At 44.0% G+C, this 23,489-nt stretch overlaps 4 protein-coding genes across 7 annotated transcripts; 1 reads left to right on the forward strand and 3 right to left on the reverse strand.

Moving 5' to 3' along the window:
- Window positions 1–16: 16 nt before the first annotated feature.
- Window positions 17–10,643, forward strand: rbfox2 (RNA binding fox-1 homolog 2). Of its 4 annotated transcripts, none has more exons than XM_060047332.1 (7): window positions 17–1,413; window positions 1,537–1,593; window positions 1,764–1,914; window positions 3,359–3,395; window positions 6,070–6,164; window positions 7,045–7,117; window positions 7,323–10,643. In XM_060047332.1, exons 1-7 carry the CDS (start codon window positions 1,290–1,292, stop codon window positions 7,386–7,388), a joined length of 603 nt encoding a protein of 200 aa, XP_059903315.1. In that variant the 5' UTR covers window positions 17–1,289; the 3' UTR covers window positions 7,389–10,643. The 4 variants fall into 4 exon arrangements, with proteins under 4 accessions (XP_059903315.1, XP_059903314.1, XP_059903316.1 ...); XM_060047331.1 differs by lacking the exon at window positions 3,359–3,395 and adding an exon at window positions 2,808–2,853 and having other exon boundaries at window positions 21–1,413; XM_060047333.1 differs by lacking the exon at window positions 3,359–3,395 and adding an exon at window positions 2,808–2,853 and having other exon boundaries at window positions 27–1,413; window positions 7,344–10,643.
- Window positions 10,644–10,905: 262 nt separating this feature from the next.
- Window positions 10,906–13,158, reverse strand: LOC132454138 (retinal cone rhodopsin-sensitive cGMP 3',5'-cyclic phosphodiesterase subunit gamma-like). Its single transcript, XM_060047338.1, has 3 exons — window positions 13,016–13,158; window positions 11,737–11,837; window positions 10,906–11,581 (listed from the first exon to the last, which is right to left on the reverse strand). The coding sequence occupies exons 2-3, from the start codon at window positions 11,829–11,831 to the stop codon at window positions 11,464–11,466; spliced, it is 213 nt and encodes a 70-aa protein (XP_059903321.1). The 5' UTR covers window positions 11,832–11,837; window positions 13,016–13,158; the 3' UTR covers window positions 10,906–11,463.
- Window positions 13,159–16,413: 3,255 nt separating this feature from the next.
- On the reverse strand, window positions 16,414–18,234 carry LOC132454137 (retinal cone rhodopsin-sensitive cGMP 3',5'-cyclic phosphodiesterase subunit gamma-like). The gene is made up of 3 exons (XM_060047337.1): window positions 18,075–18,234; window positions 17,363–17,482; window positions 16,414–17,041 (listed from the first exon to the last, which is right to left on the reverse strand). Exons 2-3 carry the CDS (start codon window positions 17,467–17,469, stop codon window positions 16,924–16,926), a joined length of 225 nt encoding a protein of 74 aa, XP_059903320.1. The 5' UTR covers window positions 17,470–17,482; window positions 18,075–18,234; the 3' UTR covers window positions 16,414–16,923.
- Window positions 18,235–21,274: 3,040 nt separating this feature from the next.
- On the reverse strand, window positions 21,275–23,380 carry LOC132454136 (retinal cone rhodopsin-sensitive cGMP 3',5'-cyclic phosphodiesterase subunit gamma-like). The gene is made up of 3 exons (XM_060047336.1): window positions 23,222–23,380; window positions 22,291–22,410; window positions 21,275–21,861 (listed from the first exon to the last, which is right to left on the reverse strand). The coding sequence occupies exons 2-3, from the start codon at window positions 22,395–22,397 to the stop codon at window positions 21,744–21,746; spliced, it is 225 nt and encodes a 74-aa protein (XP_059903319.1). The 5' UTR covers window positions 22,398–22,410; window positions 23,222–23,380; the 3' UTR covers window positions 21,275–21,743.
- Between the last annotated feature and the right edge of the window lie 109 nt (window positions 23,381–23,489).

The following is a 23,489-nucleotide window of genomic DNA, read 5'->3' on the forward strand; positions in this document are numbered from 1 at the left end:
ATTTGCTTCCCCCATCCTCTCTGTGGACTTTCTTTCTTTCTTTCTTTCTTTCTTTCTTTCTTTCTTTCTTTCTTTCTTTCTTTCTTTCTTTCTTTCTTTCTTTCTTTCTTTCGTTCTTTCCTTGACTTTCCTTTCTCTCTATCTCTGCTCACCCTCACCCGTGTTGCCATCTCTTCATTCTTGCTCGATCCCACTTAGGTCTGATGTAGGCAAACGGTCGATGTATTCAGAGTGATTTGTGCGACATGTTGGTGTTGATTTATTTTGTTTGGTTGTCGTTTTTTTTTTTGACTGTTTGTCCATCAAATGAATTGCACTCGTGAACGTCTATTGTCTGTGTCTCTCTTTCTTTCTCTCTCCCTCTTCCCTTCTCTGTCAGACCATCATGTGTGTGTTCCTCAATATGGATGGCTACTCCCTGTGCACTCTTTCCTTTCATTCTCTCCATCTCTATCTCCCCCCCCTTCTCTACCCCTTTTCGTCTTTATTTTCTTTTTTTATAAATGTGTGTATTAAACCGAAAGGGCTGCAAAACTGTTTTGATTGTTCTACTGGCTGCATCCTCTGCTTGCTGATTGGCCTGTTTTGCTCACTTCTTGGTCATGATTGGCTGTGCGTAATCTTGAACTTTCTGGATGTTTTTTGTATCATGTTCAACTGATGAAACTGCTGCTTTCTTCACCTTCTTTTTTCCCTTTCTTTTTTTAAAAGGTAGCAATGGAATGGTTATTTTTGAATGCTTTTTTTTGATCTGAAATGTTTTTGTCGTTGTTTATTCCTTTTGTGTGCCGGTGTTTTTCGGCTTACCAAATGCCTGATTGCTCACTGGAATCTTTAGTTTTTTACTGTCTTTCTCCTTGAAAAGAAGCGCATGCGTCAAATATCATCACTGCTCATCAACAGAATTAACTAACTAATTCCTGCTAACCTAATCGTAAAATGTTTTGTTATTTAAATTTATTTTTTAATTGTTTGGTATCCAAGGACACACCAACTGAGACTTGTGTCTTTCTAAAACAGTATATAAATAAATGTAAAATTGAAACATAGAAGTTCAACTGATCCAGTGTTGACTGGATCACTCTTATTCCGCTAACCTGTGTCTTTCTTAACGAGACATATCGCTAGTCTAACCTTCAGCTTCAACCCGACTATGATCATGTGATCGATGTCCCCTCCCCGTCCCCCCCACCCCCACCCCAACCCTTTTCCCTATTGGTTGGAGTGAAATTGGCCAGTAACCCCTTCCGTCTCCCGGTGCCCAGGTCAACAACGCCACGGCCAGGGTGATGACCAACAAGAAGATCTCCACCCCGTACTCCAACGGGGAGGGCCTGGCCACGATACCGTACGGTAACGCGCTATGTACGTCCCGTGGAGCGCAGCCTTCACTCCTCCACCATGTTGTACCAGGTCTTGTCTTTTGGCTTTTGAAAATAATGACATGGGGGAGGGGGGGTCACCGCGGTGGCGGTCGTCGCGGCGATGCTAACCGATACTGTGGCTTGTGTTGCGGTTGTTGTCGTGGTTCCACAGCCGGTTGGAAACTGAGCCCCATGGTCGGAGCCATGTACAGCCCGGAACTATACACAGGTTTGAACGCCTCGATACAACAGCTTTACATCTCTGTCTCTTTCTCTTTCTCTTTCTCTTACATTTTTTTCGCCTTTCTTTCTTTTATGCATTTCCTTCTTCTCTGCCCCTTCTCTACTGCTACTGTGATGTTATGTAATTGTGTGTGTGTGTGTGTGTGTGTCCCCCAGTGCCAGGGTTCCCCTACCCCGCAGCGGCCGCCGCCGCCGCCGCCACCACAGCAGCCACCTTCCGGGGGGCCCACCTGCGGGGCCGGGGCCGGCCCGTCTACAGCGCCGTCAGGGCCGCCGTGCCCCAGCAGGCCATCCCCGCCTACCCTGGGTGAGCACATGGACAGACAGACAGACAGACGTATTAGTGGAGACAGACAGACGGCACATGGCCAATTAGGGGCAGCCCTAGCCCTAGCAGTCGGAAGGTATTGGTGTGAGGGAACTTAACAGACAGACAGACATTAATATTAGTACAGACCGATTAATATTAGTGTAGGCAGACCGATTAATATTAGTGTAGACAGACCGATTAATATTAGTGTAGACAGACCGATTAATATTAGTGTACACGGAAAGATTAATATTGGACTGACACAGATTCATGTATGTGTCGATACCGATTATTATAAGCATAGGCAGACAGACTCATATTAGTGTATACATGCGTTCAGAAATGATCCCTTGTCTGTATTAACTCATGCCTATTGTCTGCAGTTAGTTTTCATTTATTTGTCAGCAACTGTGCATGTTGTGTGATTCATTATCTATGTATATTGGGTGCTCAATCCAATCAGTTGAATTGATCGTATGCTTAAGAGTGAAATACCTTTTCCTTGTTTATTTAATATCAAAGTTAATCTCATTTCCTGTGTCACTATGGAGTCAACCTTTAGTGACGCATAATCTATGTCAATATAGATATACATGAAAGGAGAGGCTGTAGAACCGTTCCTCTATTCACAAAGAGCTGGTATTTTGCCTTGCATGTTGCACGGTGTGTATTAATCTCACAATCCGTCCTCTTCTCTTCATTATCTTTCCTGGCACCATTTTCCCTCTTTTCATCACCGCCCCTGCTGTTTCATTAAATGGCCACATGGTGGCACATCACACCATTAAAAACCCACAAAAAACCCACCTTCCGTCACCATTCTTGCCCGCTGTCCTTCATCTCCCCCCCCCCCCCCCACCCCTCTTCTCTTCCATCTGTCCCTCTCTCAGTGTGATGGCCTATCAGGATGGCTTTTACGGTGCAGCTGAACTCTATGTAAGTATAGCCCTCTCTTTCTCCATCTCGCTCTCTCTCCCTTTCCCTCTTTTCCCCCCTCTCTCGTTTTGTTTTCACGTGTGAAAAGATTAAAACCGGGGCCCAAAGCACAGAGTTTTCTACCTGGTAGGTAGTCGACACATTCTACTTCGGCGCCACCACAATATTTGACTAATCAAATATGACTCATGTTCCCTAAAGTAATCATAAACAGAGTTTGGTAATGCCAGGTTCCAAGTATTTTTTGCTAAGAAATGACTCATGGACATCAACCCAGAGATGCCAACTGATGATAATTAAATATCGCATTACGGGTGAAAACCATTGGCTGGACTTTAATAGTGTCATTGAGTTCTGCATTTGCAAGTAGGCTGCTCTGTGCTTTGTCTCCATTGGGTCGGTGTGGGTTTGTGTGCGTTGTGTCGGTGATTTTGACGTGCGCCTGTGTGAACACGTGATGTGCGCGCGAGCGGCTTGACAACGGATGTTTCTGTTTTCTCTGTAGACTAGTGTTTCAGGATATTAGTAGCAGATTGTCCCAGGTAGGGTGGACTCTGTGTGAGAGCCAGTATGCATCCTTCTCTCTCTTTTTGTCATCTTCAATGACTGTGTGCTGCTAGGCATTATTGACCATCTGAGATTGAAATGCCCTCTCTGTCTTCTTCTACTAACTCACTGGAGTCGGATGTGGGCGGAGTCACGGAAGGGGGAGAACAATATGTGGGATTCGTTTTTTTTAAACCAGCAGGAGAGATTGAGATAAATGTATTATCAAATTTAAATTAGTGAGGTTTATAAATTCCAAATATTTTAGAAAAAAAAAATAAGTGAGCTTTAAATGTATATATTTTTAATCACTTTGGAAAGATATTTTATATTGAAACAATTCCAGTATTATACTTTTACGAAGTCAGAGGAGATTTTCAAGAAACCAGAACAAATTTTAAAAGGGGCACTGTTCATTTCAAATGTTCCAATGTAAAGATAATCTGCAGGGATGGTGAAATGTTCTGTATGCTGTATAATTTTGTATTCTACTATACCATTAACATCAAGTTTAATAATTTTTTTATTTTAACATTCCTTTCGGCAATCAATTAATTAAATAACGACCAAGCACCAAGACACTTTTTATCATTAATCGTGGCCTTTCAAGTGTTTATTTCCAACCGTTGCTGTTGGCAATGCAACAGTTAGCCTCACCTTTTGAGTTGTTTAGCTCTCGGTGCTAGCTGTAACAGCTAAGTTACAAGCCGTACTGCGGCTCCTTCGTAGTGCCTCAAGAACGGATAATGGTGCGCAACTTTAAACTCTCACACGGTGCTCCTTTTAATACCTTGAGACGGGAAATTAAATCGATAAAGTACAGCAGAGGTAATGGCAGCAGACAGCAGCAGGAGAGCGGGCTGACAGACGTCCCAGGGAGCGTAATGGAGGGCAGGGCGCCCTGATATCCACTTACACCTTGTTAATTCAGACCCCTTCCAGCAAGCTCCCGGAAACCGTTTCACCTGTGGCATGCTAACTGAATCAATGTCGGCATGCAGACATACTTACAAGGCTTCCCCCCCCCCCCCCCCCCAAAACCCCACACCCTCCCACTTTTTATTTATTTATCTGTCTACATCTTTTATCTTTTATCTTGCCTCCTTCGATCCCCCTAGAACCTTAAACTCAATTATTTATTTCCTCCTGAATCCTTTCTACTCTGCACTCATCTTTCTTTATTTAGTTACCCCCCCCCCCCCCCCCCTCCTCCCAGTAGCCAGTGCGTAGTGGTGATGCTGAATGCGGGGGGGGGAGGGCGTGGCCTGAATGTCCTCTCTAGGGTTAGCCTGCAGTGACGTGTGTGTGTGTGTGTGTGTGTGTGTGTGTGTGTGCGTGTGTGTTCTCTCCAGAGCTGCGTTTGGCCTCGTGTACACTCTGACCTCCACAGTTCTGGGGTGCATGATGCGTGTTTAGTTTAACGGCCGCTGGCTACGTGAGCTTACGTGAGCTAGCGTGTTAAGGTGCGCGTGTGCGTGCCTGTTTTTGTGTGTTTTCCTTTCCTTCTCTTTTTTTGGGGGGTGTGATCCCGAAGGGTGAGACGCCCCCCCCCCCCCCCCCCCCCCTACCTCCCGTCTACAGTGTGTCTCTCCATCAGCTGTCCATCCGGCACTACAGTGTGATATATGGCCTACCCTCCCCTTCCCCTCCGCGAAACGGGGTCCTTCGTGAGGGGAACAGGGGGCGGGGCTTCAGTATGAGGTTATGATTGATCTCTTCCTCCGTGCCCAACACCAACGACCACAACCACAACAAATTAAACCCACCGTTGTCCATCTTCGGATGCGTGCAAAGCCATTAAAGTGTTGGAGGTGGAGGGAGAGACGAACACAGAGCCTGAGCTACGTGTCGCGTGAATGCCTCTGCTGCACCACAGTAGCCGGTGTCTCCTGACTTGTCTGCTTGTTAATCTGTTGGCTCTCTTCTTCTTCTTCTTCCCCCCCCCTCCCGATGTAACCCTAAGATCCGCTCACTGACCGTCTGCTGGCACATTAGCGCATGTGATGCACCGCAGCGCACGGGACGAAGGAAAACTAACGAGACTTTTGTTCTTTTTGTTCCTTTTTTTTGTTCTTCATCTCTCCTTTCAATTATATCACTCTATACTTCTGGTCGCTCTTCTTCTCTTCTCTTCTCGTCGTTTCTTTACGTCTCTACTTTCTCGTTTACTATCTTTCTACCCATCTGTCTGTCTTACTCTGTCGCTCTCTCTGTCTTTCTCTCTCCTTGTCTCTGCATATATCTCTCCCTCTGTATATCTGCATCTCTGCATCTCTTTTGCTCTTTTTTTCTCTGTCTCCCGGCCTCTCTGCCCGTCTCTCTCTGTTTGTCCCTGTCTCTTTCTCTCCTTCTCTGCATCCCTCTTTTTCTTCATATCTCTCTCTCTGTCTCCTCTCTCCAATCTCCTCTCTGCATCTGTCTCTATTCTTTACTCTCTTCCTCTATGCACATCTCTCTCTGTCCCCGTCTCCATCTGTCTCTATTCTTTACTCTCTTCCTCTATGCACATCTCTCTCTGTCCCCGTCTCCACCTGTCTCTATTCTTTACTTTCTTCCTCTATGCACATCTCTCTCTGTCCCCGTCTCCATCTGTCTCTATTCTTTACTCTCTTCCTCTATGCACATCTCTCTCTGTCCCCGTCTCCCTCTGTCTCTCCGCCGGCCCCTCAGGGGGGCTACGCAGCGTACCGCTATGCCCAGCCGACAGCCGTAGCAGCCCCCTCAGCGGCGGCGGCAGCTGCAGCGGCAGCAGCCTACAGCGACAGGTGAGTCAGCCCCACAACATGGTTAGCATTAGCCTAGCTTTGACCCCTCTCAACCAACAGGAAAAGATAGCCGAGTTCTTTTGTGTTGACAAAATAAGGGCATTCCTCATGAAGCCAGCCTGTCTAAGGGGACCTATTGCACAAATACGACTTTTCCTTTCCACTGGTGCGAAAGGGGATAATTGGGTAACATTTCAGACGATGGGAAGTTTGAATCTGAAACCTGCTAAGTTTTCCCGTAGCCCCGCAGTGAATAAGCTAGGGGGAACATTTGGCTGATTTGAGTTGAGCCTGTAGGGACGTAGCTAATGGTTCTCCTCAGCCAAGCACTTCCTGGACTATAAAATGAGCCAGACTCTAGCGACGGTACTTTGCACAGATGTCGGGGACAGAGCCCAAATGGAAGCAGAAGCACTGCTTGCTGCACAGTTCCCCCAAAGGACCAATCAACGAGGAGAAAGCAGTTGGCAGGAATCGCTCACTCAGAACACGGGCTATCATTTCAGGGATGGAAATCACACGATGGAGGAAGGACCACCGTTTATACCTTACCACTCCTGCGTTTCAGAATCATTGTTTTGACGATGATGCAAGCGACGACATGTACGGTTTTATTAAAAAAAGAGTAAAAGCTCCCAGCAGGAAGGCTATTCTGGCGGACTTGGCGTCTCTCTCGCTGGAGTCGTCTGCTCTCTAGTGTCAAACTACTTCCTAGCACACAGATTCCCTGATGTGGGGTTCATGAATTCACACCACAATATGAATCCATTCAGCAAGGGGATGCTGGGTAAACCAGCCTGATGGTCGGATCGTGAAAGACTTTTAGACGGTGGAACATCTCGATTTTCATAACCTGATGATAACCTCTCGTGTCTCCCAGCTACGGACGGGTCTACACTGCAGACCCTTACCACGCCGCTCTCGCGCCCGCGGCCTACGGTGTCGGAGCCATGGTAGGAAGACGCACGCTTACACACACACACATGCACACACACACACACTCTCGCTCACTCACTTACCCTCTCACTCGCTCACGCACTCGCGCACGCACGCACTCACTCACTCACTATAGACATTATTATCGTGTGTGTGTGTGTGTGTGTGTTCATTTTTCTGCCAGTATTTTGTAATGGTCTGGTATTTATTTTTAATCCAAAGATGTTGTGTGATCCTTCCCAGGCAACTCTCTACCGGGGAGGCTACAGTAGATTTGCTCCCTACTAAGGACCCTACATTTCCTTGGAGCTTCCCCCCCCTCCCCTCTTCTTCCATCCGGGCTCTATGAAAGAGCTCCCTCTGTTGGTTCAGAGGAGGACTGCACCCTGTATACAGAGATAGTTCTGATCCCACTCCAGCAAAATCCCACCCTTTCTTTCTCTTTTTTTATTACACTACAAAAAATAAGGAATGCTAAGACTAATGGATGGCCTTGACCTAAAAAGAAAAAAAAAGAACCAAGATGGCCGCCTACTTTATTGCACGGCTGTATTATAGAATCCCTCCATTATGCCCCCCCCCCCCAACCCCGACAATGAGCAGCACAAGACATGGGAGCAGACCCAGACGATCTTCCAGAAGCTCTAACTCATGCATGGATAACTGACATTCGAACAGCTGTCACCCAAGTGAACCAACAAGCCAAGTACACCGTGCGGCATCACACACCCTCACACAACGACCAGGAACATTGGGGAGGGGCGGGTCAGATTAGGAATTAGGTGACGGTTTGTACTTTGTTGAACAGAAAACAAAAAAAACGCATAAACCATTTAAAAGCCGAAAAAAACAGGATGGGGGACTGGTCTGATTGAGCGGAGTGGAGTTTCGTTCGTTTGCTGTGCGTGCTGAAAAGGAGGAGTGGGAATGGCGGCTGCTGTGATGCGTTATAAGCTAGACATCACTTCAGCGAGGCTAGGAGAGGCGGGGCTTATTTCAGATGTACCTTACCTCGTTTTCTTAGTGTTTGGACATGTGAACCTTTAAACTTTAAATTGTTACAATATGCAATTAAATTAGTTTAGACATGAGAAAAAAAATATTATTACCAAATTATGATTATTATCGTTCTTTATAATGATTTAATGATTATTAAAAAGGTTTTTTTTTGTATCATGACCGATGTCGTTTCGGCTTGGACTCTTTATGACATAGCGTTGATTCACCTGGCTGGAATGAGTCTCGTTGCACTCAATATGCGATAAAAATACAATGAAAACCTAGATCCAAATGAGAGCACATAGCAGGAGGTAGAGTTGGTTGTCTCACTGGTGTCTCCCATGCCTCAGATCCAGTGACCAGGCTGCCATGACAACACTACAGTCTTTAAAACACTACAGTCAATTTACTCGCCTAAATTCTAGGAGGATTTGGTTTATTCATGTTCCAAATCATTAAATTATCTTCCCTATAATCTCCATCGGGAGGCAAGGGGTATACACCCTTTTTTTTATTGATTCCTTCATCAAAAAAAATGGAAAAGTATTATTTGAAATCTCCAAAATGCTCCCTGTTTTTAGTAGAGCATGAAAACACGCAAAAATGAGTCTTCCTGAGGAGAAACAGTTGAAAAACTGACAGTAGTTGTTACACACGAAAGAGTCAACAAGCGGATCGAAAGTAAATATTCTACATAATTCTCTATTCTAAATCCTATTCCCAAATGTGGTTGTTTTGCCTTTTTGGTTTTATTTGGTTCCAAAGATTTTTAGGAAGCACAGTTTGTTTCTGCTTGTGTATTATTAATATATTCTTTATTCTTATATTATGATCCTGATCCTTGGTAATCGAATTGCTGTCTTGTTACTATTATTCTACTTTTTATTTAAAGGATGCTCCTATACTTGTGTGAGTTAAACTTTACTCTCAAACGTTTGTCCTTAACCTGAAGGGACAGAGAGGCGATGGAGACCAGGAACGCATGTTGCAATGCAGAGTTCACAGATTTTTGTTTGTTTTGGATCTTTTATTATTTTTTGTCATATAGTCAGAACAGGCCTCGCCTGTTTCTGGATTACATGTTATTTAATGACTTGCTCTGGTATTATATGAGGTTAATTTGTATTTCAGAATATGCAGAAATAGCTACAAATAAAAATAAAAACTTGTGTCTGTAGTTTACAGGTGACCGAGCCCTTTGGAGATGAATGAACAGAGGCCTGTGGCACTTCTCAAGGGTTAAGCAAATCGTATTCCGATTTTAGTTTATATGATTTATTTTTGTTTTTATATTAGTGCTTTAACATGGCTCCTTACATTTCAGTGCGGAAAAAAATAATATTTAGCCAGCTATAGGAACGTTTGGCTTAAATATCGCAAAGTGTTAGAATTTAAAGATAATATTTCAACATGGGGGAGAAAAGTAAACTGTGGGTCGTGGTTTATGAACCACGAACCCGTGTTTGAAATGCTGCAGCTAATTCTGAAATAGTTTGTCAATTTCTTCCATTTCAATCCCCACCAAGCTAAGACGGCTCGGAAAAGTCTTTGCTGTAGTTGGTTTGCAGCTGGCTTTTGTTCAATACGTTATGTTGCTTTTTTCGCTTGACTTTTTAATATTTACATATTACTATAGAACGGGTCACCAACACAGTGCCCGCGGGCACCATGGCGCCCGCAAGGATCACATGAGGCGTACGCAGGCCTGTTCTAAAATAGCACTACTCATTCTTGAACAACTCTTTCCCACCTTTTTTAAGTCATTGTTGATAATTATTGTAAGAAATCATTAACATGACTTAATTAATTAACATGTCTTCACATAGATGAGTATCATTAATCATTAATAGTAATATATAACTAAAGGCAAACTGAGCAAATTTGTTATTTCAGAAGAGTGTATAGAACTGGGTGCCCTTCGTATGACTCAGTGCCCATGAAGTAGCTCTCAGGTTCAAAAAGGTTGGGGACCCCTGCTATAGAATGTGCTTGGAAAAAAATATTTCGTTTTTTGGTTCTTTTGAAGGAAACCTAGCCAAAGATGCTAATTGTCCCTTCACCTTCTTGTTCAAAACTTGAGAAGTGCTACAACAAAAAAATTATATACAAAGATGGACTTTTCTAACCATTGGAGGCATGGACAACCAGCATGAGCGATACGTGTCGAGTTTGAAAATTGTTTTGCATGACCTTGTGTATTTTCAGACTCTGAGCAGTGCACAGTTGCATTCTTTTTGACCACTTACCGATATGGAGCTAGCCATTTTGACGCTGATTGCTAGGAGACTAGCACACAGCTACGAAGAGCACAGTGCTGTTTTGCAACAAAAAAAAGAGCCACTGACAGACTAAATGGCTGCTCCAAAAGAGCATGGGGTATATTCAGTCTCCAGTCATGGTTTTATTCTCATTGTATCGTATTAGCTGTGTGGTCATCTATCCATGCTATGGTTTTGATGGTTTCCCTCTTATTTTCCCTGACTGCCATTGTTTTGTTATTGAATGTCCATATAAAATGTTTTATATAAAAATGTTTTGTTGTGATGCAGCTTCACACTTGTTTTTATTTCTGTAATCCATATATTTAGAAAGCGTGTACATTATTATATATTTTATATTTGTTGCTTTGCTTTTTTTCACAAAGATCCCGTTATTTCAATATTGTGGTTTTTTTTATAAGGTGCAGATGTAAGCTGCCTTCTAGCATACGCTATTTTGTTGGTCATTTTTCTCAGAAATAATAAATCAATCCAGTATCACAACATTGGTCCACCTATGATATGATAAGGACAATTTTCAACAAGAGTTTCTTGGGAAAATATTGACATTTATTTACTAAATCTTTACTTTTTGCCAGAATCTACAAAATGTACAAGCATGCATAAAAACACCATCTTAAAACGTTCACACGTGAATGATCTCGCCGGCCGGGGTTGAACAGTAATGTCAGAGTAAAGGCAGGAGAGGAGCGAAGGCGCTGGCTGAGCTTTAACCACGGCTGTCAAACCTTCTTGAATACAATGGAAAAACAACACCAGTGCTTATCCAAGTGTGAGAGCGTGACAGTCCCCACATTCAGGATGGATCTTGAGCCGCAATGTAATTATGACATCCCTGTCACTTTTAATATGCATCAAAACTGTTGACAAGACAAAAGGTAAAACGGCGAAAAAAAGGGAATTTTGTGCAAACTATCAGAGATCTACAGTTCTTATGAATCTGTAGACGGGCATATATTGTGTGTGTGTAAACCGACTCTAGGTCGACAGACAAGGGAGTTTTTAATTGAAAGACGAGCAGAGGAAAACGGCAGTGGGTCTGGATGACCAGGGCCCCTCCCTTGCCATCCATACCCACTGCCGTACTAGACGATTCCATATTTGGCCAGGTCCCCGAGCTCCAAGTCCCCGTAGGCTTCCCATGGGCACACCACCGTGATGTCAGTGCCGAGACCCTCCATGCCGGGGATGTCGTCCCCAAATCTGAATGGACGAGGACAAGAGTGATGTCAACATGAGTAGACTAGATGGTCAATGGATACGATTATTATCCCGTATACACGAGAGAAGAGGAGATAGAGAGGGAGATAGAAAGGAGACAGACTGTGGTAGACAGAGCGACAGTAAAGCCAGCTCACCCCTTCTGCCCAGGCTTGGGGGCGCGGCTCTTGAAGGTACGAGCGGACCTCTGCTTGAACTTCGGAGGGGCCTTCTTCTCAGCCGGGTCTGCCATTTTATACTGAAACAATTAGTGACAATTAAAAATCAAATCCAGGCGTTTCGTCAACGTGTCAGCTGACTTCACATGCCGCTTTGGATCCCTCCTTTTCTGTAAACTTAACTCTGGTGTACGTAGAACCAGCCCTATAACACCTTCCCCACCCCCATCGACCCTCCCTCAACTGCTGCCCAAATCCTTTCAGATTAGGAGAAATGACTTAACAGAACGGTCATATAGCTGGACCGCTATACATAAACACAAACACAAACACATTTGGTCCAGCCTGGTGTAAAATTAGCCTAATAATCCTATTCTATTTGTGGCTTTAAAGAAGATAAGTCTTGGCCAGGTTACAGCCTGCATACAGTGTCATCCCACGAGGTGGCCACTCGGCGCCAAAGGAGTCAGCCAGTTATGGAGTTGATCCGAATAAAGTGTGGCTTGTGTAAGTCCTAAACCCCTGGTGTAAGGAGATTCCTCTCTCAAGCCACACATTCGATGTTAATCCGCTTGCAATCCAATTAACCTTCTGACTTCCCTTGACCCCACGCACACATGCCCATGCACACACACGTAAACACACACACACACACACACACACACATACACACACACACACACACACACACACACACACACATCTGTGCTGTAGCCCCTCATAATGTTTCACTTCTGAACGCATTGCAGAATGTAAATAGATATTGTTTGTTTAATCATCCAATTATGAATCATTACTGAAAAAGGGATTTTACGTAGTTATGATTTCCAATAATGATTTCCACCATTCTTTCTTCAGTAGAGATATCTGTCGGCCGTGGGTGGTTGGCTTTCATTTTGTTAAGCTCCTCATGGTAAGAATACGTTTCAACATAAGTGATAGTTGCAGTAGGTCCAGGGTTTAAAATACATTTCAAAGATAGAGCTGCAGATTTCAGAGGAGGCATCTTCTTGGACATTTAAAAAAGGCCAAATCGTCTTTCGCTGCTTGTGGTCCTGATTTGATTCAGAACACTGAAGCCTATAATCCAGAAAACTGAACCCAGAAAATATGAATAATCACAAATAATTGAATGAGACCTATTTCTATGATTCCACCAATACCATACTGGTACCCAGTAAGATTCTTTGCCCCTCTGTCACATGCAATATCCACCCAGTAAAGCTCAAGATAGTCAAAGTGAAGGTGTGTGTCCTACCTGTTCTCGTGGAAGGTCTCCAGTAGACTTGTGGTAGCTCCCAGATCAACTTCCTGTTTGGGTCTCCCGGGCTTCTGTTTCCTTATATAGCGTGTATGTTCACCATGTTAAAGTCCCCCGATCTCCCCTTCACATGTCCTCCGCTCACCTTGCCCCGCCCACCCCCCTCCCCCCAACCCCCGCACACACACACCCCTACAGCATCAGATTAACTTCATGCACACTGCTTACATGCAGGGAAAGAGCAGACCGCCACTCTGTCTTAAGACCATGACTGGAGGGGCAGCCGTAATAAACCACACAGGGAGCTGAGAATCATTAGCCCTTTTTGGACCCAAATTAAAAACATCAGTGGTGAATAATGAAGGAAAACCTGACTTGATCATAATAGGATATAATGAGAATACAGCTATAGAGGGAGGGAGTATACCCCATATTGTTTTGGGAGCAGTTAGTATGTCCTTTTTGGTATCAACATGCATGGAGACTTCTGCTCGTATCTTAGCATAGAAATCGCTATTTGTGCAAATGGCCATCTCTGACTGAAGCTGTGCAGTGGTGGTGGTGGTGAAGAATGGGATTCATCCATGTTAATCTGCTATTTTTGTTATATGTGTTATAATCTATGTTATAATGGAATGCAGTAAAACTACCACGATCATATGTGGTCACACACATAAACACACACGTACACACACACACACACACACACACACACACACAAACAGACATACAGACACACTCAAACATACACACATACACACACACACACACACACACACACACACACACACACACACACACACACATACATACACATAAATGAATACACACAAACACACACACACATGTGTCACATTGGTTCCCCTTGAAATAGAGAATGCAATTATAACTTTTTATCCTGGGGTCTTATCTGTTTGGACGAGAGCTCAGCATGCTTGCTGGGGGAGTGAAGAGTAAGAGAGATAAGTAGGATTAACCAGAGGAGCCGAAGAAGAAACATGGAGGGCTCTCTCTTCTCGTACAAAAGATCAGAGACACACGTCAAAACTGCAAAGACAGGTATGTCCAAACCATTTAAAAATGTTAAAGGCGTTATAGGCAATTTGGAAATCAGTGAAGGCAATTGACGCTTTGAAGAATATATTTAATAATCTATTGAGAACATTCAAGGTAATACTGTGTATATTGTATTGATGACAGTAAAAAATGTTGCCCTGCCAAAACTTTACAAAATGTCCGCCGCTGTAAACCCTGCCGATACAAGGCCCCTCCCAAGTGCAAACAGAGAGCTACTCGCACCTTCAAGAGTAGGAGCCTGGCCAGAATGGGCCAGCCGGCTCTATCTGTCCGTCTGTCTCCCTCCATCTCACCTCCAACGCCTTTTCTCTAATATATGAGATGTCAATGTTCTCCAATGACCATCTCATTTACTCATGATGACATCATTCTTGTCTTTTTCCAATCAGATTCAGGGGCAACATCCCCGACGTGTAGGGTCCTGGCACTGACATCACGGTGGGGTTTGCCATGGTAACAGTGACGTGGCCAAACACAGAATCATCTATCATCCCCTTCCCACACCCACTGTTCTCCTGCTGGAGCTGACTCTGCACTGCGTTGGTTCGGTGAAGCTGGAGTATTGACCCCAGCGTTCCTGGGGGATTTGAATTTGAAGGACAATGAGCGATCATTCCGTGAGCAAGAGTTGCTTCACCCCCCAGCGCCCAGCCATGCAGTTCTCTACCAGGTTTCTTTAACCCTAATCCTAGACATACCTCTACAACTCTCACCAAGCGTTCAACATGCAGTACTGTGGAACAGGATACTGGCACTTTAAAGGTGCTGTAGGATGGATTCAAGAGCTATCATTTGAGTGTCATTTGTTAGAAATTACATAATTTCAGTGAGTGTAATGCTTTGGGAGAATATGTTTTCTGGTTAACTGCAATGCTGCCTCTTTATAAAATATGTTTGATTTTAGACAGCCAATGAGCCAAGCTCATTTCCGACCAATCACGGCATCTCTTCCCTGATTGGCTTGGGGGAAACCATTTTGACTGTCCATCCCATGCGGCCACATAGCTCCATGACAAGTGCATGATTCCGCCGCCGTGTATGCAATTCTTCTCAATGGCGGAGAAAGACAAAGAGGGAGGCCGCAGACAAGATCAAAATCTTGCTCTCTTCTGCCCTCTCTCTTTACAAAGTCTGGAATCGTTCCTACAGCAAATTTAAACCAAGCTCATGATCAAACTGCCCTCTGCCTCAGTGGATCTCAGCTTAGGAAATCCTAAAGCATTTGATGGGCCAAATGGGTGTGTTTCTGATTATTACTCATTGCTGTCAAGACACACAAATACTCTCCCTGTTTGGTGGAGAGGTGTACGTTCACCTGTCACGTCCTCCATCCACTGTGGAATCCCTCCTGAGAATGGAGAAGATGGAGATCTTCAGGACGAACCCTCTTCAAGGCAGGGAGTCAGGTTGGATGTGTTGTGTGTGTGTGATGCCGAGGTGTGACTGGCCCCTGGTGGTGGTAGTGTGTGTATGAATGTGTGCGTGTGTGTGTCTGTGTGATCACGACGGTTAACATTAGGAGGATCGAGTATAGGATACGGGCTCTGGTTCAGGGAAGGGGAGGGGTTTTGGAAGTGAGAAACAGGATCCTTAAAGATCCCGTATCATGCTTTTTTAGTTACAAGCCTGTATGTAACAAGTAGCCCTTATTATTCTCCCACTGTTCAATTCTGCAAAACAAATTTCAGCATCTTTCGAAAACTGTCCTATTTGTATCATGTCCCATTAAGGCCCCCCTCCCGATTAGCGCAGTATGCTGCGATTGGTCCAACGCTTTGCGTGTGCGTCGGCAAATTCACACCCCCGAGAAGTGTAAACATCCTGGGCACCCGGGAGGCGTGACTTCTGCACTTCAGCAGCGCCCTCTGACGGAGCCGTGTGGGCGGTCGGCCAAAACGCACAAGACTTGTGCGTTTTCACCAAAAAATAAACGGTTCCGTGGACGGGGCCTAAAGCAAAGGGAAAAGTCGGAAAGGCGTAAGATCAGCCCTTTAACCAATCTTAATTGTGTTGCCGTCCCCACTACTGTAACAGTTCATAATACCAGTGATATCGGTTCGAACACCTTCCCAACAACTCTTGAATCCTAGTCTGGGACATACACTTCAGAAGCCAACCTTTCTACAGTCTGAATTTTACAACCTCCAGATGGCTTCCCCCCAGACTAGTCAGTTACATGTGCCTTGAGACTTGTCCAGTCTCCTTTTAGTACAAAATGTCAATGTGACGACATTGAGGAACATCTGGTCATCATTTCTGTTGTGTTTAAGTTCATGAAACCCCCTATTTGTAGTTCTGAAGTGAACAAATCCAGGATGTTTCACACGTCAAGAACTTTTCATTTATTCAGCATTTGATTGTAGATGTAACAATGCAGTCTGTCGAATGCACAAATATTAGCATATCCTGTAGGGTTATCCATTTATTTTGATAAATAAATGGATAAGTAGGCCTACAAGGATAGACAAATACATCTCTCACATTGGCAAATATAAATGAGAAACGGGTTAAATAAGATATTTCCTGCAGCCAATGAATCGACAAACAAAACAGACCATATTAGATGATGATTATCCTAAAAGTTGTCACATTTCTCGCTAAGTAAATAGTATTTGCCTTTGTGAGGAATTTTGTTGAACTAGACATCCAAGTATCAATGTGTAGATACCGAGTCTGCACCAGACAAGATATACACAGACATAGGGTGGCTCCAGACTAGGGCCTGCCGTGTGACCCCACTAGCGTCCTTCACATGGTCATAGGGAGACAAACAATGAAGATGTCGAGATGATGGGGGGGGAGGGTCAGGAAGTCGTTTCTAGAAGATTCTAGACGATTCCGTATTTGGCCAGGTCCCCGAGCTCCAGGTCCCCGTAGGCTTCCCATGGGCACACCACCGTGATGTCAGTGCCGAGGCCCTCCATGCCGGGGATGTCGTCGCCGAATCTGATTGGACGAGGACAAGAATGATGTCAAGAGAACCCGACAGTGGGAATTGAACTGAGCAAGTTAAAACGGAGAATAAAAGTACTTTGCGTTCTAGTAACAGATTAATAACATTAGTAAGCTGATTAAATGCAGCTCTGAAAGACTGTTTACATGTTAGTGCGTTACTGCTTCATTATGTAAGACCATCTTATAGGCGGATTTCGGCAGCAGCATTCCCACTTAATAGTGGACCAATTTCAAAAGTTGATATCCGCATTAGACCCAAAATGATCGGAAAATATCTCGGAAAACTCATAGTTTTCCTTCAACCCAGCTCACCCCTTCTGGCCAGGCTTTGGGGCCTTGCTCTTGAAGGTACGAGCAGCCCTCTGCTTGAACCTGGGAGCGGCCTTTTTGTCGGCGGCGGCTGGAACAGCAATGTCCATTTTGTTTTAGATTCTGGAAGAAAACATGAAGACGTCACTTCAGCAGTCAGCAACACACAACGCATCTACAGTACGCCCTCAACAGCAAACTGTCACAGAGGCGTCCTTCAACATGGAGGAGGAACGACAAAGCCTGCATGGATGTTATGGTTTACACCTAGTGCTTTGAATGATATCTGTCATGTAGAATTGACCTGGAATGTGCAGTTCTAAAAAAATATTTAAAAATGAACTACTGAAATTATTATAAAAATATACTACAGCTGATCGATGTGTCCTATAGTCCCAAGTCTGAGAAGTGGTCTCAATTGGAGCTAAGTCACTCCACATTGAAAACATAAGTCAATACAAATAGAATCCAACTCTTAGTTGAGACTAAGTGTGGCCGATACATATCTTCCATATCAGGCTTGGAGGAGGTACACCTTGTCCTCGATGTTCTGCTGAGTGTGCAGTCCTCTTCCATTCCCGGCATTATTCATTATTCATTCAATTGAATACTATACCTGACATTTGTTATACTATGCACCAAAGCTACCTTTCATAATAATACCAATTCTGATGAAGAACTCAAGTCTCAGTCGTTCAGAGAGACGTGCTCTTACCTTTGTTTGGAGGAGGATCCCCTTGTCTTTATGTCTCCAAGTAAGTTTCTCTGTCTGTCAGCCCTATGCCCACCTGGCTGCTGCCTTTATACTCCTTCAGGGAGGGAGAAGTGAGAGACTACTGTCCACTTTTGGACCGATTAACAGAGTAGGCCACCTAATTGGAACTGATGAGAAGCAGTTGACACTAAACTCTTACTCAGTTAAGTGTCTTAAAAGGGACAGTATACATTTAATCCCCTAAACAAACAGTGGATGCAAAAAACAAACATTTAAACTGTGAAAATGTGTTCTTTAATAACTAATGGTTTATTGGAAGGGTTAGATCCGTCGAGGGCATGAAGGGACAATCTGGAAAGCCTGACACAATGTACTCTCTAGATAGGGGCCGTCTGGTGGAGGCCACTTTCAATGTGTTTTCTCTCACCAAATGGGCACCTGTGTGTGAGATTGTGTGTGTGTGTGTGTGTGTGTGTGTGTGTGTGTGTGTGTGTGTGTGTGTGTGTGTGTGTGTGTGTGTGTGTGTGTGTGTGTGTGTGTGTGTGTGTGTGTGTGTGTGTGTGTGTGTGTGTGTGTGTGTGTGTGTGTGTGTGTGTGTGTGTGATGTTAAGTCACAGGTTGTGGCATTGTCAATAAGTCAAACTGAATGTGGCTAACACCAAGGAGAAGTGCCTGGGAGGTAAATAGACATCTCCCCTCCACTCTCCAAACCAGAGGAGGAGCAGGTCACTTATTTTAAGTACCTGGGATCCCAAATTGACCAGACCCTCTCATTCTCAGGACAGGAAGACCTAGTTTATAAGTAAGCCCAGCACAGACTAATCAGACATCAGGACCATAATGAAAATACTCAACTAAAACACAAAGGCCAGTAAGACACTGTATGGCCCGGGCTCTATGCACTTAAACATCCAGTCTTTGCTGTGTTTAACGCTGTAATTTGTTGTCCATGTTGGCAATGTGTTGTTTTTGAACTAATCCTATTCTTAAGCATATGCATTTCTGAATGCTTGCATATGGACAATAAAGTTTCAAAGCAAACTGAAACCCACAAGTTTATATTTCTTGAATTGATTGCTAGTTGAACACTTCAGGACTACAGTAAAACAGCATACTATTTAAAGGAGGTAAACCCAATAAAGTATTTATTGACAGTGACACGTAAAGCTTGTGAAAGCCATACAAATAGACAGAACAATCCACAAAGTGGATTGTTCCACTTTGTTGTATAACTAATGTTGTTGTATGTTGTATAACTTATGTACAGGCCTTTATACTGATAGCGCAGCCGACACAACGTGTCATTACACAAAGCGTACACTAGAGGGGGATTTGTCCGCCGAAATGTACAAGACCTCTTTGGATAGATCGAAAAATCATGTCACCCTCTTTCTGGCAAAACCATCTCCATTTGTATTTACTAATGATTTACAAGCATTTTTTTTTTTAAGTTAAGTAAGTAAAAGGGTTCAATGTTTATTAGAATCTAAACTAAGCTACGTTAGCTGTAACATTAGCCCAACTGAGAGGTTGCAGAAGCAGACCTGCCCGTAAAGTCACCAATCCGTGTTGCGCAACATCTAGGTTGGAGATCTACACATGTTGCTAGGTCACTTTGATGTGGAAGACCCGTGGGTGGTGCTGCTTACATGCTGCAGTGACCAAGCATGTACAGGCCTTTACGTTCACCGGGAGTGGCAGAGCTCTCTGAATGAGTCTAACCAGAGAGAAGCTGCCATTATGATGATACAGAATTAAGTGTGTTCTAGTAACAGATTAATTCAATTTGAAAGCCAATCAAAGGCTCCCGTGTAAGACTGTTTACATGTCAATGATAATGAGTTTCTCAGTGTGCCTAAACACAGCTCACTCCTTCTGGCCAGGCTTGGAGGCCCCCACATGAAGGTATGAGCGGCCCTCTGCTTGAACCTGGGAGGGGCCTTCTTATCGACAGGGTTTATAACAGCACTGTCTCCATGGAGATATGTTGATGTGTCTGTTGTTGTTGAGCTTTCCTTGGATTTTATTGCAGGCTGGTTTCTGTCTTTTTTGTTATGATTATAGCAAGGGAATCACATGCAACCACTTACACTCATTAAATATGCTAATAAAATCCTCCTGGTCACACAGTTTTCTGACACACCTTCTCTGAGCGCCAATTTTTTATATGTCAGCCCACTTTCTGAATTGTTTGATCAGTCAATGAAACCAAGGAGATGTGCATGGGAGGTAAAAAGTCAAGTCCCATCCACTCTCCAAACCACTGCATGTAAACAGCCAGAAGGTGGAGCAGGTTGTTTCTCTTAACAGACCGGGCATCCACACAGTAACAGGACGAGCCAGTTGGACTGTTCCACAGAACCATCTGGGAAAACTTCCTTGGAAACTGTTTGGCAAAGGGCTGGCACTTTCAGAAAATACTTGGCAGGTGATTGGATGAAACATCTGTCTATCATCGTCGATCACGGATCACCTTAATCACAAAGTTATCTCTTAAGATGCTGATTGGTCCAAACCATTGTTGTCCGGCCACGAGCGCATAACTTGGAAGCCTGTCAAGATGAATTCTCGCGTGATTTGGTTTTTGCGAATCCAGCGAATCCAGCTGCCTCGCAAGATACTCCAAATAGACTACTAGACCTTCTCATTCTCAGGACTGGACAGGCACCCAGTTAAAACAAAAGCCCACCATAGACTCTTCCTGCTGAGGAGCTGAGGATATTGGAGGAAAGCAAGACCATACTGATCATTATCAACAAAATCACAGGACACTAGGACACCGTATTGACCTGCCACAATGTACTTTTTAACATCCAGTCTTCGGTTTTTGACGGCAAATTTCTGTATGCTTGCATATGGACAATAAAGTTTTGAAACATACCAAAAACAGGTTAATTTCTGGAGAATGTATTGTTAGTGGGACACACTAAAATGTCTGATTATTTGACGGGAAAGATTGTAAACTACTGGAGTGTTCCAACAACCTCTAGCGAGCTGTCCTCCCCAGGTTTACGTGTAGGTTATCGTTAAATCGGTACAATTATGTGCACCAACTTTGTATCAGACAAGTCCTACTATTAGTGCATTATATCAAAAGGCCACTATTCCCCTGGGGTCTTCTGGGCGTCGTTCCAGTTTGCCTGGTGTAAGGGTTAGCCGCCCTATGATATGAATTTATTGAAGGAAAATAAATCAACAACTTTTTTTAACAAGTGAAAAATTTGGTTGTTTATTCAGCATTTGATATTAGACTGAACGGTCTACAGCGTGTATAAAAAATGACCACTTCTTTCTCTATCGTACAACGTTGACTCCAAAGACAGAGTTGGGAGGAGACAAAAGGCAGGAAAGACAAATGTATCTCGACCGCTAAGAAGAGTGGTGAATAATATCGGGGGGAAGTATTTAAACCAGACCAATTTAGAACAATTGCACTGCTGCCCCTTCCCTGGCCCCCAAACACTCACAAGGCCCATGAACAGATACATTAGACACGTCACCGATGTTTCACATCTTCCGACAAAGCCTTGTGCAGTAGGGCCAACCTCAGCAGCAGTCAGTAAAAGTCCTCTCGGAACCTCGGTGGATCAGGCTAGAGGGTAACATTCCGGATGGAGCAACAATTCTAGAATCAAATGAACAGGCGGTAACGGGAACAGGAGGGAGATTCTAGACGATTCCATATTTCGCCAGGTCCCCGAGCTCCAAGTCCCCGTAGGCTTCCCATGGGCACACCACCGTGATGTCAGTGCCGAGACCCTCCATGCCGGGGATGTCGTCCCCGAATCTGATTGGACAAGAAGACAAGAGCGATGTAATGTGATCTCTTGCCTGATGCAGGATTCACTTTTCGTTCTTAAAGGTTGTATCAGCGATTCTAGGCCAAAACATAAATGATCATATTCATCTGATCTTTCCTCACGATCAGCTAGCTGCCCGCATCTTTGCAGATAGCCTATGCTCTGAGATAGTAGACAAAAACAAATGGTACTACCAACCACGCAAAACCAAAATAAATAGTATTCCAACCAATCACCGACAAGGGGTGGTTGTTGTTGGGTTTTTTGCTGCATTCATCAGAAGTGACGTCACCCAACATCGCTGATGCAACCTTTAGCAGGTTCATTGAATTGACAAGGTACTTAAATGCTGCTCTGTTAGACTGTCAACATGTTAATTCTAATTTGTTTCCAAATGTGCCTGTAGCCCAGCTCACCCCTTCTGGCCAGGCTTTGGGGCCTTGCTCTTGAAGGTACGAGCAGCCCTCTGCTTGAACCTGGGGGCGGCCTTCTTGTCGGCGGCGGCTGGAACAGCAATGTCCATTTTGTTTTAGATTCTGGAAGAAAACATGAGGGCATCACATCAGCAATTGACCAGTAGCAATAACTACGTGTGCATTTTTTTAACCCTAACCATACATGGACACCAAAGCCTGTGAGGAAGTTCAGTTCACACTGTCTTTAAAATGAGACTTGGCCAGCTCTCAATCTCTCTGTGCCATTACTCCAGCTGTTCACAGAATGATCCCCTCATCGATTGTTTCTCGGGTCCCTCCGGTAAAAGGGGGAATCAGCTAAAAATCAGCTAAAGTGGAGTCTTTCTTGACTAATGATTTAACTTTGAATAGCGAGACCAGCTGGCCATGCGTGGTACCTATTGTGATGTATTTCTCCAATACTGGTTTCATCAACACAGAGGACTTCAATTCAAATGTCAAGAGCTCAGTCACTGCACACAATCCAAAAAAAAATCCTTTCAAAGAGCATTCTCAAACTGTACACCACCATAGACCGGCCATAGATATTCAGTATAAACATGTCTACTTCGTATGTTTCCTCATAAGACCCTTGTTAAAATTAATAACAGCAACATTTGTTAACTAGAGAACAAGATGTCTTCTGATTCTGCTTCTATGAACCACTACTTCCGTTCATCCAAATAAATTGATCTAGGCGGGTCTACTTTGTATAGTCGTCTATTAGTATTCCCTCGGGTTATTCAAGAATGACAAGGCTTCCAATTAAAGTATCCTAAAGTTTTGGGCACGCGTTCACACGCCATTAATTCCATTGTTGTGGAGTTTAGTTAAAGAGTCCAGACACGACAAATAGGCGCTGTAGTTCAGAGAGAAAGCTGTTTCCTCTTACCTGGGTTTGGAGGAGGATCTCCTTGTCTTATTGTCTCCAGGTAGGTTTCTCTGACTTCTTTATGCTTGCTCTGTCCACCTGCTGCTCTTTATACTCTGTCCGCTAATCTCTGCTGATTCACCCATCCACACGAGGGACGAGACACTTTGGTCAGGCTATTTTTGGTCAGATTAACCGGGTTAATGCATTTATAAATTAGTCTAAACGTACACTGGGTTAATTGTCTTACATTGCAAACATCTATTTTTATGATCATCAACAATGCAAC

This window comes from Gadus macrocephalus, chromosome 3 (genome assembly GCF_031168955.1).
Source record: "Gadus macrocephalus chromosome 3, ASM3116895v1".
In the NCBI taxonomy this organism is placed as follows: domain Eukaryota; kingdom Metazoa; phylum Chordata; class Actinopteri; order Gadiformes; family Gadidae; genus Gadus; species Gadus macrocephalus.